Source organism: Wasmannia auropunctata, unplaced genomic scaffold (genome assembly GCF_000956235.1).
Source record: "Wasmannia auropunctata unplaced genomic scaffold, wasmannia.A_1.0 LD336033.1, whole genome shotgun sequence".
In the NCBI taxonomy this organism is placed as follows: Eukaryota; Metazoa; Arthropoda; class Insecta; order Hymenoptera; family Formicidae; genus Wasmannia; species Wasmannia auropunctata.
This window is the reverse complement of record NW_012026857.1, coordinates 373,853-389,085: the sequence shown is the minus strand read 5'-3', so window position 1 is coordinate 389,085 and position 15,233 is coordinate 373,853. Positions and strand designations below refer to the sequence as shown.

The following is a 15,233-nucleotide window of genomic DNA, read 5'->3' as shown; positions in this document are numbered from 1 at the left end:
ACAGCGATTTTATTTTAAAAAGAAAGATTTTATTTTGATCCATTGCCATTAATTTGAAAACTTAAAGAACAGATACAGTCATTTGAAAGTCTCGAATATCTTCTTTCTCTGGTTTGATTATTATTTGATTTTTCCTGAAATCAATGCTTTCTTTACAAGGTTCAGTTATGGTTTCAATTATTTTCAATTAGATATAATCAATTAATATTTTTCTTGAAATCAATGCTTTCCTTACAAGTTCCTTCAGTTATGATTTCAATTATATTACTTCATAATATGGATTTGTGAAATAAAATCGCCTAAATCGGAAGATTCGATTCTTCTATATTCCTCTCATCTATATTTTTGTATTTACAATCTCTTTCTCTTTCTATTAATGGGTATCAGCTAATATACAAGTATAATCTTAAGTAAACAGCACCGGGAATCTATTGCGTCATTACGATGTGCGGATACTCTGCTCACAATCAGAATAATTAGAGGGTCATGAAATTGAATCCTATATTCGTAATTAAGATCTAAAATCACATATCAGAGCAATGACATTTATTCCAAAAGGAATAGAATTCAGAGAAAAAAAAGCGATATCAAGAACGAAAAAGTGCATAGACGTTTATTTGAAAGATCGAAAATCCAAAGTGTAGAATATTTCGGATATCCACATGGAAAAAAAGATTAAAATCTATAATAAATAAAACAATCAAACCGATTAAATTCATTGTTGTAGATGCATAAAAAGCAAAAGATTCTTACACTGCAATTTTGCTTAAAACACATTTCTCTTTAATGTAAAATACACACATGAAGGAAAAGAGTAAGGAAAATTCTTTAAGCCACAGCCAAGAGACAACCTTTTTGATTCGTCGAACGAGCAGTTTGATGAGCATCACTTTAATTAATTGTATAGGCACTGCGGGCAGTTAAACGTTTAACAAATCTCTTTGAAACAAAACACACACAATTAGTAATGCCATTCCTCGATATTACTTGCACTTGTTATATTTAAATATTCGGAAATATCTCATCATCACGTAGCGAGTCAATCATCTCCATTTAGTTACATACAACATTCTTAAAGAAACAGAAATATAAGTAAATATATCATATATACAGCATTATAATGAAGGCAGAATGAATAGACTGTACATAATATTAAATATGTTAATAATGAACTATATCCTTAGACGTACCTAACTCTTTACATATATTAATTTTTTTTAACCATATATTTTTTTACATATATCATTTTTTTTGTATTTGTACAGTTTTTCTTTAGAGTTGACAGATGTGTCAACTATTAACCCTTTGGTGCTACTGTATGGCAATATCCAACTCCTTTTATACGCTAGAACTTTTCCATCACCTAATAAAGATACATATACATATACATTTAATCATTAACTTCTAACGTTTCGATTAAAAAGAAATGTTATATGCTAATATTTATGCGACATTTTTACACCCAGTGTGTTGTTGCTCCCGTGACAAAACGTGTAGTGTGACACCAAAGGATTAATATTAAGAAAATAGCATATCCAGTAATTTAATGTTATAACTGTCAGATTGAATCGTAAATGTGAGAAAGAGGAAAAGTCTATTATTTTGCCAACAGCATTATTAAGTCACAGATGTAATAAATATATGCGATTGTGAAATTACTTTACCATTACTACGTAAAAAAATCGCGCTGAGAGTTATGAGTCAAAATATCGAATGGTCGAAGCGTGTGGCCAAATGTTTTTTTAGAGTGCTTACAGCGCAAAAAACATTTGATTCGAAAGTTCGGAGATGTCAAGGAACAGGAACCTAACTCGTTCATCTATCGTAGGAGTCGAGTCTTTGTACGAATTTCAATGGTATCCCCATGCTAAGCAACTTGTCCGGTGAAGCGTTCCTCAAGTCCCTATAATAGTAATTCAACGCCTGCCAGCAGATCTCGGACAATTTGGGAATTGTTATCCAAGCGGAGTAAATCGCGTTTGTTCTTTTCACCTGTAACAATGAAAATACTTCGAATTATCACGATTTTTTATATTTATAACATTATTAATATTTTAAAAAATCTCTATTATAATTGATTCCTTACTGTCTTAAAAATTTAAATAACCTTTATTACTCCAATTTTTAATTATTATCAAACATAAATAAACTTTTAAATAAAATCTTTTTTAAACTAAAATTACTAAATATATCATTGAATAAATGATAGACATTGAATAAAACGCATTTATGGAATGTGAATCGCGCCACAGTGCGATAATAACCTTGTTATTCGTTTTGACTATACCGCCGAATAAGTACATGCGACCCTCCGGGGTCAGCGCAGCCGAATGGAAGTACACCGGACTTGGTAGGACACATTTTCGCATGCGTGTCCACTGCAGCGTGCTGAGATCAAGCCGCCAAACGTCAGAAAACACCCGATCGCCATTGTAACCGCCCGATATGACGACCGAGGTAACGCCAGTCTTCTCGTCCGTGTACTGAACGGAACCGTGACAACGTCGTGGCGCCGGTACCCTAGTCTTATCAGTATCACCATGCGTATACAAAATCGTCCAACGGTTGGTCCTCAAGTCAAACGCCGGTATTTCCTGACAGAATTTATTGTAAATATTACATAAAGAAATTGCAATTGTTGCGTATTTTTGTATATACTTTTACAGAAAACTCATTATATTAATATATTTAGTGTATATCATCTCAATACCTTATAATAATATAATTTCTTATTATATAAATATCTCATAACATGTTAATATAATAATATGTACAGGGTTGCCACAAATTCTTCATTCTAAAATTTCATGACTTTTTCCTGACAAAATTTCATGATTTTCCCTGACTTTCAATAAAATTAAAAAATTTTTTTGTATGTTCGTTTTTGGAATCTATTTGGAAACCGTTAAATATTTTATTGAGAGAGCAATTTAACATAGCAATATAAATTACTATTACTGTTGTTGACATTGCTTGCACTCAATTGTTGAGTTATTAGTAATTCTTTATCTTTTTCTTTTATATATATGCGCACAATTCTTTTCCTCTGCTTAGAATACAAGGAACATATGTAAATATAATTTCTTTTTAATAAAAACTAAATCCTGCAGTTTATTGAAATCTTTAACTTGCTATTATATAAAGGTTTACAGACTTTAGGTTTTTACAGACTTTAAAGAAAAATTACAAAATATAAAGTTAATTTTATTAATGTGTTCACAAATGACACAAGAAACAAGTTAAAAAAAAGTTTAAATAAATTTAAAATTCTAACAAAAAGTAAACAAGTTAAAAATTTTAATGCTCTTAGAGAAACATTTTAAAAAGTCTCTCTCTGTGCCTCTATTAAAAAGAGAATTAACATTAGCTAACAAAACTGTATAGGTGTAATATATATTATATGATGCATATTAAACTTCTTTAAAGCCAAGAATTTTAATTTTCCAAAAAATTTTGTAAAATTCCCTGATTTCCAGTTTTGTGGCTACCTTGTATGTATATATTATACGTATAAGGGTAGTTACGTTATTTGTTTTTTTAAATAGAATTTTTATGCATTTGTTTACTCACTGAAAAGCCATAGGCCTCTATCGAAGTGCCGCCACCCAAGACGTAGATCTTATTGCCGTCAAAGGCAAGCTCATGCCTGTACCTTCCGTACGGTTCAAACTCGTCTCTGCCCGAGCAAATGTATACCACCTCCCAGACGCCTGTTCTTAGATCGAACCGGTGAATATCGCAGGTATATTCGTAACCGGTAGTGCCGCCGACTGTGTAGAGATAGGGGCCATGGCATACTAGCGCCTGTAAAAATAAATAATGATAAATATATACAACAGCAAACAAGCTCATGTACATTATAATTTTTGGTGTAACTATATTCTAAAGAAATAAAGAAAAAAAAGGTGATGCAGTCTTGAAATTTTTAACACAAAATTGTATATCAAGATTCTCGTTTAATCATCGATTGATCCTTCTTCATTGTTTTAATTTTTAATGAAAACAATATTATATCCTATTATGAAAGGAACAAGGAACCACAAATCTCAGGATGGCATGGCAAATGAATCTTAACAATGTGCCAACTATTAACCCTTTGGTGCTACTGTATGGCATATCCAACTCCTTTCATACGCTAGAACTTTTTCATCACCTAATAAAGATAGATATACATTTAATCATTAAATTCTAATGTTTCGATTACAAAGAAATTATTTATATGCTAATATTTATGGGACATTTTTACACCCAGGGTGTTACTCCCGTGATGACAAAATATGTATAGTGTGACACCAAAGGATTAACATCAAGAAAATAGCATATCTCAACAATGCTGCCTTTTGGAAGATAGAAATTCAAATAATAAAGACAAGAACTGATTCCGTACCTGTCCGTACTGAGGTAAAGGCAGCTCGCCGATGGCCGGCACGACCTGTATCGCGCCGTCGTCCACGTTGCAGATGTACAGCTGATTGCTGCAGCTCTCGCCGAAGGGCACGCCGGTGCCGCCGTACACCATGAGCGCGTTGCCGCACAGTATCACCGCGTTCGACGCCAGCTCGTTCGGCATGTTCTCCTGGCCGGGCAGCCGCTTCCAGCGCTTGGTGACCAGGTTGTAGCGCCACAGCTCCTTGAACAGCGGCTTGCTGGCGATCCACGTCTGGTCGTCGCGCATGTCCGGGTCATTGTCGGATATGCACGGATTGAAGCCGCCGTACGAGTACAGGTTCCGATGGTCGCACGCGATCCGGTGGCCGCTCCGCGCCTTCGGCCGCTCCGGCCCGTTCACGCTGTGCTTGGTGAACACGAACGGCTTGAACGTGTACGTCGCGCTCATGCTTCCGCCTCCGTCCGTCATCCGCCTGGCGGGTGTACCTGGGGCGTCGCGACGAAAGGCGATTACGAAAAAGCGATATCGGAGGACTCTCAGCGGACCGCTGCGAGGCTCTCCCTCTCGGTGGGAGCTCCGCCACGCGCCGCGGTCATTCCTAACCCCAAAATTCCCGCCCGAGAAGACCGCCGACTGCTATACTCCGCTCCCCCCTTTCCTATCCGCGAGCGATCGCAGTTACTCACCTGCCTGCGTCTGTCTGTCTATCCCAAGCGAGATTTGCCCTTTCGAGAGCTCTCGTCTTTGCGACACGGATATACTCGCGAACGGGTGTATCTCGGAGTTAGACTGCCGGTCATTTCGACCGAGGGAGTAGATCACGCTCCTCTCTCTCTCTCTCTCTCTCTCTCTGTCGTGCACGACACTCGGCCGGAGTTTCTTCGTAACACGCAGATCAAGTGGAAATCAAAGTGGAAGTCGCGCTTTTCCGCTGTCGTGACCGCGATCGTCTTGCGATGAACGTCGATCACTCTCTCCAGTAACAGCGACCGATGTACCAAGGGTACTCGGAGTACAGCTAGTCGAGCTAGTACACAGGAGTGTTTTGGACGTGTTTTTTCCCTCGCCGTTCACATCTGCGCGACACGCGTCACCATCGTATGTCCGTCTCGTCGCGGGAGATTCAATGTGATTCACCGGGCGGGGGGAACTCAGACCTAATAAGGGGATCCGTGTTTACTTTCGGGCGCAAAACAATCCGCGCTACCGGACCGACGTCCCGCGCAATGTTCCGCGACATCGCGACGCTTCCGGAAAATCTGGAATTCGATAGAAATCGAGGAAGTCGAAACACAATCGTAATGAGTACCTTTTAGACTTTAAAGCGTGATGTATGAGTTAGTCTTCAGAAAATTCCAAACACCCAGTCCCACCAGTCGCAGCTGCGAGTGGACGTTGTCAACAGTTGCCGATCGCGATTCTGTCCACTTCGAGATTTGGTATCTTTAGCTGAACCTCGGAAGTTTTAGCTGAAAGAAAAGAAGAAGTTTTCAGCTGTTCTTCTTGCACGGTTCATCTTTCCTCTTTTTCTCGCCAATGTGGAGAGTAAAAGAGGAAAAGATAAACAGTGCGAGAAGAACAGCTGAAAACTTCTTTTGTGGGACCTACCCTCAGGCGGCGAGGCTTAATGTGGCCCAAAAATCACACGGTGGAGAGGGGGATACTATAATACGCCGCGAAAATTTTAGATACTCACTGAATCACTCGGCCACGGTACGAATATCCACATCAGTTCGTGGCTCGCGCACAAAACCAACTGAATTTCAACAGCTAAAAACAACAGACACTCGGGCTGCGTTCGGTTTGGCGCTTACAACGCTTATAAGGACATCCTTGTTTAACATTTGATAAACAACAAGGACAAAACGATGTTGTAAGCGCCAGGGCGAACTCAGCCCGAGGAGGGCGCCTCTCCCGTCATCTGTCGGTGCGACGCCGAACCGGTTTGCAGTGTTTACAACATCGTTAACGCCATCTCTCGCAGAAGGCGGTAAATTAAAAAATTTCCAACCAAAAAATTGCCTCGCAACATGACATGTGTACGGATTGTTTATACTGTTTGTAGGTTATCGCCGCAAACAAATTTCGAACTGCGAGCCATTTGTCGCGCGTAAAATCGCGAATTTCAGTACAGAGTTGTAAATAAAATTTGTCAACGATGAAGGAGACTCCTCTTACAAACTGCGAACGAAATTTTACAAATAAATGTATAGAGGAGGAAACGGTAAATACTCGTACTTTTCTTATAAATTTCTTCGACAATATTTCTATATTAAAAAAACAATTTGCATTGTGATTATTGTTATAATTTATTTGTTATTTAGAGATTTTGTAACGATTTTGAAGTTGCATGATACGCAATGGCAAAATTTATAATGAATCTACTATATTTCAGAGATTAGACGGTCGAAAATTATTGGAGCCACGTCCGGTGAAGATCTACTTTGGCTCCAGTTGGGGATGTTGTATGGTGTCTCTTGGACACACGAGGTAAATTTCATTTACACGACGTGTATACAGATTATTTTTAACAAATATATAAAACACTGAGACGAGAAGTCCCGTTGCAGAGCGGTAGCGCAAGTGTCGTGCGATATACAGCAGCCGAAAGCGTCTCGTCCCAACGAAGGTATGATACGCATAAACGTCGAGCTCACGCCGTTAGCGGCGCAACACTTCGAGAGCGGTAGACAGTCCGAGGCGGCTATACTGATCAGCAGGCAGCTGGAGAAATGTTTCAAGGATTCGAAGTGCGTGGACCTGGAGTCCCTCTGTATTGTAGCGGATAAGAAGGTTACTAGTATGCGCTTGACGTTGTCGAGTATTGTACGGTAACATTCATATTCACGTTGCGACTCATGCGTTCCTTCCATTCAGGTGTGGAATCTGAGGATCGACGTTAACATCATAAATCACGATGGCAATCTGGTGGATTGTGCCTCCATAGCGACACTCGCCGCTCTCATGCACTTCCACAGGCCGGACGTCACGTCCACCGGCGAGGAGGTCATCATACATCCGGCTTCCGAGAAAGATTTTCTGCCGTTGACGTTATTTCACTATCCGGTCTGCATATCTTTCATAACTTTCAAGAGGTGAGTCAGGGGGGTAGAAATTATTGATTTGCCTGTCGAATTTTTGGAAATAAGATGGGGAAAAGGTTCCTTGTTGCTTGAAAAAAATTCAATGATAAAATTTAACAGTTTCTATACGCGCGAATAATATGAAATCTGTAAATTTCACAGCGGCAACACTATAATGGATCCCACTTACACGGAAGAAAGGGTTGGTGTCGCTGAACTTACTCTCGGCGTGAACTCTTACAGAGAACTTTGCAGCCTGCACTTCGATTATTTAACGAAGACTCTGACGGTCGAAGACGTCATATCCGCTGTTTCTAGTCACGCGGCCAATTACGCGACGAAATTGGTGCAGCAGATCAAGGAGGCGGTGATCAAGGATGTGCAGTCACGGTACGATTTTACGTTGCTCTCGAAATATCCTTATTTATATTGTATATAATTTAATTTTTAAATAATGTTTATTAATGTAAAATGTACCGTAAATAATCTAAATTTTATATATTCATGGACAACCTCTTTATATCAAATGTATGTAGAGACAATGATTTTTTTTTAATCGCGTACGATTTAATCTGAAATGTTAATCAGAGAAACAACCCTAATTATTTCGAAAAATAAGAAAGAAAATTTAGAATTAATGTTCACATTCTGTAGGTACAAAAAAGATGACAGGGACGTATCTAGATTTAAAGAGAGCATTGAAGTGAATAAGCTTACAACAACACTCGGCGATCACATTAGTATTAAATTACGTAAATGGGTTGCAACTATAGCCGAAGGTATATATTTCATCCAGTTTTCTTTTTAATATGTACACATTAAGATTAATCTTATTACATTACAAATTGAAGTTCTAACTAAATATATTAACAATTAAAGATCAATTTAATTTTAATTATTTACAAATATAAAATACAATAAACAATGTAATTTTATAGACGATTCTATGGAAGTAGAGGATGAGAACAAGAGCCGTATCATAAAATACGAAGAAGGATCTGCCGAATTAATATCCGACGTAAGTACAAAGAGAGAATGTATTTAGTACTGCGGTAATTTCTTCACTGTCTTCGAGTTTTCTCAAATTGGTTAACTAATCGTAATTATTTAATATTCTTGCAGGAATCGTTATTTAAGAAAGAAGAAAATCTTAGTACATCTGACTCTGATTCGGACGAAGATATTTTTGTCAAATCGCCATCTCCATCGGACAGAAAAGAAGCAGACTTAGTAGACTTAGTGGACAGCGACTAAATTCATTAAAAAATATATCTCGAATTTGGAAGCTTAATTAAGATCAGCCTGATTTTTATTCCACGATCTCTGTACACTTCTCCAAAATCACGCACCAATTGCCCTGATCGTAGTACATCTGCCTGATCGAGGCCGATGGTATTTCTGTGCACAATTTCGCGAGCTCGCCCTCCCGAAACACGTGATAATACCTCAGGAAATGTTCGCCGCTCTTCTTCTTCCAGGGAACCAGCATGTCGCTGTGAGAGAAGTTCGTTCTGTTTTCGTGAATCGGTAACGTTAGATGATACTCGGAGATCCTCTGCAATTGAGTCTGGCGATTGACTCCGCTCTGGTTGACCGTCCCGGACTCCTTGCTCTTCTTGCCGTACCTCAGATATTGCGAGTCCGCGGAATCCTTGCGTTGCTCCATCGCCCACACGTAGATCAGGCATCTCCCCCCCGGTTTCAGCACTCGAACCATCTCGGAAATGGCGCGCCGTCTTCGCTCCCGCGTGGACAGATGATGAATAACGGCAATGCTGACCGCCGCGTCTACGGAATCGTCTCTGTACGGCAGGTACAGGCAGTCGCACTGAAGAACCTCGAAGCCACGCTTGCGGCATATGTCCATTAGCCCGGAGCTGCGATCGCATCCCAACTGTGATAAAGTCGGGATTAGTAACATCTCGGCTTTAAAAGGTTTATACCGTGATATTTTTAATTACATGTATATTATTTGAATATCTCCTATATGCTTTATATAAGTGGTAGAAAATACCTTATATACATTCCGATTTCCGCAAAGATATTTGCCATTCCCGCAACCCACGTCCAAGAGCAATGTGCCTTCTTGCAAATTTTCGAGGAATTTAGTCACATTGGGCCATCGTTTATGTCGCGTCTCGCTAAAGTGATTAGATATCTCCTCGTAAACCTGTGACAGCGCGATTTCGGTGATGATAAGAAACAAAACATTCAACACACGCGTGTAATCATTAATATACGCACCTTATGTACATACGAACTTTCTAATCCCGACGCCGCCTTGGCGTCGATAAAAGTATCGCGTTTCGCAGTATCACAGTAGTCCTTGAAGTCGCAGCGGCACTCGCCTCGTCGCACTTTCCTGAAGGTGAAGGACACCCTGGTACCACGTTCCCGCGTCGTAGTCCCGTTCTCCGTCTCGATTACATCACTGTGACGGGGACCGATGCCGTGCGTCCACGCGTACCTCGCTTCTCCAGTCATGATCAACAAAGATCTTGCTGGTAGGAGGACATCGATCTTCCGATCTTCCTTCTTGAAAATCATAACGCACGCGGATCCCAGTGACAGAGATAATATAGTGTCCTCGAAGACGCTATGCGTGTCGATGTGCGATGGTATACCTTGAGAATAACATCATTAAAAATATAATTACTATCTAATTTATTATTAATGCGTTGGTATCTAACTACGATCAAAATATGTTGAATTTATATAATTTACATAATTGTAAATATCAATATATAATTAAGAAACTAAAGTATGTAATCTCAACAAAACGTCATTTATCCAGATTTAAATTTTTTTAAAAATAATTATTAAAAAAAAACAAATTTTTTAACATTTTATAAAATTTTTAATATTTCTATAGAGATATGCATGCTGAGGCTACCTTGTCCAGACAGATACTTGTTGATGGTCAACTGATCGTAAGCGTATTTGTGACCGTGCTTGTCAAACAGAGCCTGCAGAAATTTGTAGTCCTGGGGAATCGGCGCGATTGGCTTGTTGGGATCCACTATATTCGTGCCATATTCAAACTCATATCCAAAATGTTTTACTTGTCTGTGTTTCAGTTGCGACGAGACGGATTCTGAAACGTTCATTTGAAAAAAAAAAAAAAAAACGTAAACACTCTTCTTTAAGTCGTCTCCTTGATTATATCACTGAATTATAATGCAAATCTATTTTACCACAATCATCCCAATCGAGCGCACCCAACAGAGTCCCCTCTTGCTCTTCCGTTATGAAATTCTCTATTAACGTAAGACCAGGGGGAAATGCAGAGTCGGACGCAACGCAATCCATAGTGGATACTAAAAGAAAGAATCACGTCGTTACACGAGCAATTCTAAATTACGACTGGCATTAGGTAGTTCTATTACAACAGTACACCTGCTTCGGTGTAGCATACATATAACGGGCCGTTCTGGCCCGGGAGCTTAATGCGTCCGTGAATGTAATTGTACACGCACGTTGCGTCCTCCCTCGAGTTGCACGTCACGAAACAGTACGACTTGCCCGCCGGCATTGTCAGCGTATACTTGGAGATCAGGGCGTCCAGCACGCACTGCAACGTCTCTCTCTTGATCCCGGTGACCAGACCACCGTTGCATATCATCAGGTGCTGAGAAAAAAAAAAAGTAAGAATATCAAGCTTAATCTTCGTTCAAAAAACAAAACTCCACATTTCATTTCCAATATATATCAGGCGTTTACCTGCGTAGGCTGCTCGGTACACTTGATGTTCATGTCTCGGAGCAATCTGTGATGGGCACGTCTCTGCTTGCGTACGCTCTTTCTGTCGTTCCTCTCCTCGATCGTTACACTCGTCTCGTCACTCAGATGCATAATTCTTAACGTTCAAATGCTTCAAGAATAAAGGGGTTCCGTCACAATCTTGCCGCTTCATCGGCTCCGTGAAAAAGGGGCAGTCGATTATTCTATTTATAAATAAAGATTATAAAGATTATTTATAAATAGAGTTATAAATAAATTATTGATAACTCTCTCTCTCTCTCTCTCTCTCTCTCTCTCTCTCTCTCTCTCTCTCTCTCTCTCTCTTGAATATTTTTTTCATTAATTTATCAGTTCTCCGTTCCCATATGCGGAATAACTTAATAAGCAGAAAAATAGCCTGAAAATGAAAATTTTTTTGTACGTACCATATCACTCTGTAATTATCTGTTTAGATAGTCTTTCTTTGGTTCAACATAACCTAGGAGGTAATCGTTCGAAACATAACCTATACGAATTGTAGCATGGAATACGTAAGCGAGAGAGAAAAAAAATAAACCCCGAAACGTGATTCCAATGTTCACAAATCCTACGAACTGCGGCCTGCCCCCTCCCAGCCCCGCAATCCAACCCCACAATCGAGTTCGACCTAACCTAACCCGACTCGCGAGTCTCGCGACGCTGGTGAAAAAATTGGATAAGTTTGCGAACGGCACACGACCGTTAACGAGTCCTTCGCTCGCTGAGCCTCGCTCCCCGGCGCACCGAGAAGCGAATAGACTGTGAAACTGACAAAAGCACGGCGCCATATTGCGTGCTTGGTGTTTGGTTAACATTTCGGGCGCGTGGTGAAGAAGAGTTTGTTAATCTTAATTAATAACGATGTCCGACAATCAGGTAAGGCCAGCCCCGATTCACGCGCGTAATCGGCGCACCCGGCGGGGGCCCCGCCGCGTCGCGTCGCGGCCGCGGCGGCCGCGGTCGCGGACCGGCGACAGATCCGAGAGGCATCCCCGCCGGGATGCCCCGCGCGCACCGCCGCATCCTCCGCCGTGAGTTTTGAACGTTAGCGTTTTCTAACCTTGCCGTGTGTGTTGCCTCTACTAGGAACAGAAACCCGAAGCCGGCCCGGGTGACGCAAACTCCGAGTACATCAAGCTGAAAGTCGTCGGAAACGTAAGCGTAATTGCATGCTCAAAAGAACGCCAATTACATGTCGCGTTACGCGCGCGCGCGCGCGCGCAAGAGGCACATGAGCTCCGCTTTTTTTTTTCTTCCAGGATAGCAACGAAATTCACTTTAGGGTAAAGATGACCACTCAGATGGGCAAGCTGAAGAAGTCCTATAGCGATCGCGTGGTAGGTCCCCCCCTCCCTCATTTATTATCTATCGCTTTTTATGCACGTCCTATCTCGTCCGGTCACGTGCCGCACGTGGAGTTTCGTAAAAGTTTAACGTAGTAAGGACGTGGACTAATAAAAACAAAAAGGACATCTTGTTTCGCACTTGATACTTGTTCACCAATGTTTACGAAAACATCTTCACGCCGTAAGTTGTAATGCCAGAGTCCGATCCCGAATCTCGAAGACTTGATGATCCTTATTTGATGATAGTATTCCTTTTTGCAATTTTCAAATGTTATATATGTTTGGAAAACTATTGTTACAGCTCGTAAATTTTGTTGCGAAATTTCATGTACTACAACGTAAAACGTTAAAACGTATTTTCTGACGTTCCTCCAAATACAGTATTATTCACACGATTCTAATTCTGTTTAGGGTGTACCTATGACATCGCTTAGGTTTCTCTTTGATGGTAAAAGAATCAACGACGATGAAACACCAAAGCAGGTAATTAATTTTTACGATTGGAATTGATTGACGAATACATTAAATTTTTCAAAGTAAAGATCTTAATTTCTCCATTCAGTTACAAGTCAATAATGCTTATGAATATATACTTTTGTTAAATAAGATGTTTCAAAAGATGGATTTAAAGTTAGTCAAAATGATACTAATTGTGAAACGTCAATTAGACGAATAATTAATTATATATATAATTTTGTATCGAAGGTATTAATTTTTAAGCAGTACATTGAAGATATTTTTAATAAGTCCTGCATTAATTTCAGCTGGAAATGGAAAATGATGATGTCATTGAAGTATATCAAGAGCAAACAGGTGGTCGTTAACTAAGCTAGGAAGAGGAGGATCATTTCGTTCTAATATTTTATAAAGTGAAAGTGAAACTATTGTAAACAAAAAAAGGACAAATTTCTAAGTATGCATATACACATATACACATATACACTCACACATACATAAACATACAACACATATACAAACGTTACACATACATATATGATTAAATAAGAGGCAATTTCTTGATTTCACGTACGATATTGTAAAATGTGTTGTCTTACATTCCTGTACCGAGGCGAATCGTCATCCGAGGAGATTAGACAACAAATCCCCGGATCGGATTTTGTAAAACACGTGTGCGGGCAGTCGCATCTCAATATTGCATACTGTGTATCCGTTTTCGTGTGTCGTCAGGGCAATTCTCAGAAATAGATTAATTGATTTGTGCGCCATTATAAATGCGTTTCACATTCGCTAGCTCCTTGCCCATTCAAACTTGTCCCCTGGAAATCTCATGTTTTTTTTTTACTTTTCCTTTTTCTCTTCGCCTTTCTATATTCGAATACAGGAAAACGATGTGTATATGATATGACAAAATCGTTATGTTTAAGGTAATAGTAATAGTAAAACTTCCTTCGAATAGAAATTTACACCGCGCTTAAAACCTCGGGAGCATTTAGAATTGGCATAATTCATCATTTTATTCTCTTAGAGTTACGCTAATACTTAAATTCTACTAATCTTAGTACGTGCACTTTTCATATAAATATAATCATAAATACTTTTCATATAAAACTAATCATAAATACAAATGCTCCCCAGAGAAATTCATCTTCTGACAGTTTTTCCCGCAACCGAAATGTTACTCATCTTTGCAATGAAATACCAAATTTGTATGTATAAACGTATGATATAAAAACCATGTATCTGAAATTTATAAAATAAATAGCGAGAAAAAATTGTGTAATAATTTTAAAAAAATTAAAATATAGAACACAAAAATGGCCATCTCTTTCTCTCTGTCTCTCTATGAGATCAATGCATGCTATTGTTGATATTTTTCTTCCACATTAAAAATGTCCAGGAAGTAAATATATATATAGAAACACATTCTGGATAGAATCGCTTTTATTTATACACTGATCATATTCGACAGTTATATAATTCATTAGCTTTCGGGTTTTTTTTTCTTTTAAATCGTATATATTTTATCATAGACTCTTACATTATAAGCACAATCCTAAAAATAATCATAGTTATATACAAATCATTTTATTTTCGAGCATTGACTAATAATGCAATATGTTGCGAGCTATGTTATTATTACATATGTACAGTACGAAAATGCGGGAGAAATTTTCTCTACAAGAAAGAAATTTCATTTCGCAAACATGTTCAAAATAGTAATGTCTCTGCCTGTAATATGGTAAAAAATTCGGAGCTATATCATGAAGTCTAGACGTATATACAGAATAATCCACAATTTGCGATCTCGAATTTAACGATAAATTTTTCTAATTTTTAATTGGTGTTTTTAGTTTATAATATACAACAGTTTTTCGTAGTTTTCGCAAAATTAAATTCATAAATGTAAAAAAGTCAATTCTCAAAAATTATCAATTCCCAAATTATTAAAATTTTAAAAATAAAAAAATGAAGTACAAATATGTTTTATATATTTAATATTGAAGCTAACTGAAAAATTTTTATATATTTATACAGTTTAATTCTATTTAGAATTTAATTTCTATTTTCAATTCATCGTATCCATTTAGCGTCTCGAATATTTAATCCACCAAAGCTAAAGATACTATTGTTCATTAAAAATTAACTCGAAATTCATCAGAAGTTCTCCGTCATTAAAATTAAAGGCGCGCAAGA

General features: G+C 38.7%; 4 protein-coding genes across 8 annotated transcripts; 2 read left to right on the top strand and 2 right to left on the bottom strand.

The window, feature by feature from the left end:
* Positions 1-7: 7 nt before the first annotated feature.
* LOC105452321 (kelch domain-containing protein 10 homolog) lies at positions 8-5,883 on the bottom strand. Of its 3 annotated transcripts, XM_011693312.1 has the most exons (6): positions 5,700-5,882; positions 5,077-5,547; positions 4,388-4,875; positions 3,571-3,804; positions 2,265-2,594; positions 8-1,992 (listed from the first exon to the last, which is right to left on the bottom strand). In XM_011693312.1, exons 3-6 carry the CDS (start codon positions 4,856-4,858, stop codon positions 1,816-1,818), a joined length of 1,212 nt encoding a protein of 403 aa, XP_011691614.1. In that variant the 5' UTR covers positions 4,859-4,875; positions 5,077-5,547; positions 5,700-5,882; the 3' UTR covers positions 8-1,815. The 3 variants fall into 3 exon arrangements, with proteins under 3 accessions (XP_011691614.1, XP_011691615.1, XP_011691613.1); XM_011693313.1 differs by lacking the exon at positions 5,077-5,547 and having other exon boundaries at positions 5,700-5,883; XM_011693311.1 differs by lacking the exon at positions 5,700-5,882 and having other exon boundaries at positions 5,077-5,687.
* A 184-nt stretch (positions 5,884-6,067) lies between these two features.
* LOC105452318 (exosome complex component RRP45) lies at positions 6,068-8,764 on the top strand. Of its 2 annotated transcripts, XM_011693306.1 has the most exons (9): positions 6,068-6,380; positions 6,456-6,614; positions 6,786-6,880; positions 6,961-7,183; positions 7,268-7,485; positions 7,636-7,863; positions 8,128-8,252; positions 8,412-8,491; positions 8,596-8,764. In XM_011693306.1, exons 2-9 carry the CDS (start codon positions 6,549-6,551, stop codon positions 8,725-8,727), a joined length of 1,167 nt encoding a protein of 388 aa, XP_011691608.1. In that variant the 5' UTR covers positions 6,068-6,380; positions 6,456-6,548; the 3' UTR covers positions 8,728-8,764. The 2 variants fall into 2 exon arrangements, with proteins under 2 accessions (XP_011691608.1, XP_011691607.1); XM_011693305.1 differs by lacking the exon at positions 6,068-6,380 and having other exon boundaries at positions 6,398-6,614.
* On the bottom strand, positions 8,752-11,831 carry LOC105452319 (alkylated DNA repair protein alkB homolog 8). 2 transcript variants are annotated; one of them, XM_011693308.1, is made up of 8 exons: positions 11,640-11,831; positions 11,194-11,417; positions 10,870-11,101; positions 10,668-10,790; positions 10,367-10,567; positions 9,718-10,097; positions 9,488-9,643; positions 8,752-9,367 (listed from the first exon to the last, which is right to left on the bottom strand). In XM_011693308.1, the coding sequence occupies exons 2-8, from the start codon at positions 11,323-11,325 to the stop codon at positions 8,783-8,785; spliced, it is 1,809 nt and encodes a 602-aa protein (XP_011691610.1). In that variant the 5' UTR covers positions 11,326-11,417; positions 11,640-11,831; the 3' UTR covers positions 8,752-8,782. The 2 variants fall into 2 exon arrangements, with proteins under 2 accessions (XP_011691610.1, XP_011691611.1); XM_011693309.1 differs by lacking the exons at positions 11,194-11,417; positions 11,640-11,831 and having other exon boundaries at positions 10,868-10,979.
* Positions 11,832-11,895: 64 nt separating this feature from the next.
* LOC105452320 (small ubiquitin-related modifier) lies at positions 11,896-14,311 on the top strand. Its single transcript, XM_011693310.1, has 5 exons — positions 11,896-12,108; positions 12,319-12,387; positions 12,492-12,569; positions 12,990-13,061; positions 13,343-14,311. The coding sequence occupies exons 1-5, from the start codon at positions 12,094-12,096 to the stop codon at positions 13,400-13,402; spliced, it is 294 nt and encodes a 97-aa protein (XP_011691612.1). The 5' UTR covers positions 11,896-12,093; the 3' UTR covers positions 13,403-14,311.
* Positions 14,312-15,233: the final 922 nt, after the last annotated feature.

What these genes read in the sequence shown, in the direction of transcription:
- LOC105452319 (XM_011693308.1), bottom strand. Translation starts at nt 11,325, where the DNA reads ATGCATCTGAGTGACGAGACGAGTGTAACGATCGAGGAGAGGAACGAC. An exon ending in GCTCGATTGGGATGATTGTG is followed by an intron (nt 10,568 to 10,667) that starts GTAAAATAGATT and finishes TGAACGTTTCAG; the next exon opens with AATCCGTCTCGTCGCAACTG. An exon ending in GAAATCGGAATGTATATAAG is followed by an intron (nt 9,368 to 9,487) that starts GTATTTTCTACC and finishes ACTTTATCACAG; the next exon opens with TTGGGATGCGATCGCAGCTC.
- LOC105452318 (XM_011693306.1), top strand. Translation starts at nt 6,549, where the DNA reads ATGAAGGAGACTCCTCTTACAAACTGCGAACGAAATTTTACAAATAAA. An exon ending in AATGTATAGAGGAGGAAACG is followed by an intron (nt 6,615 to 6,785) that starts GTAAATACTCGT and finishes ACTATATTTCAG; the next exon opens with AGATTAGACGGTCGAAAATT. An exon ending in GTATTGTAGCGGATAAGAAG is followed by an intron (nt 7,184 to 7,267) that starts GTTACTAGTATG and finishes CCTTCCATTCAG; the next exon opens with GTGTGGAATCTGAGGATCGA.
- LOC105452321 (XM_011693313.1), bottom strand. Translation starts at nt 4,858, where the DNA reads ATGACGGACGGAGGCGGAAGCATGAGCGCGACGTACACGTTCAAGCCG. An exon ending in CTTTACCTCAGTACGGACAG is followed by an intron (nt 3,805 to 4,387) that starts GTACGGAATCAG and finishes TTATTTTTACAG; the next exon opens with GCGCTAGTATGCCATGGCCC. An exon ending in TAGTCAAAACGAATAACAAG is followed by an intron (nt 1,993 to 2,264) that starts GTTATTATCGCA and finishes TCATTGTTACAG; the next exon opens with GTGAAAAGAACAAACGCGAT.
- LOC105452320 (XM_011693310.1), top strand. An exon ending in AGTCCTATAGCGATCGCGTG is followed by an intron (nt 12,570 to 12,989) that starts GTAGGTCCCCCC and finishes AATTCTGTTTAG; the next exon opens with GGTGTACCTATGACATCGCT. An exon ending in ACGATGAAACACCAAAGCAG is followed by an intron (nt 13,062 to 13,342) that starts GTAATTAATTTT and finishes CATTAATTTCAG; the next exon opens with CTGGAAATGGAAAATGATGA.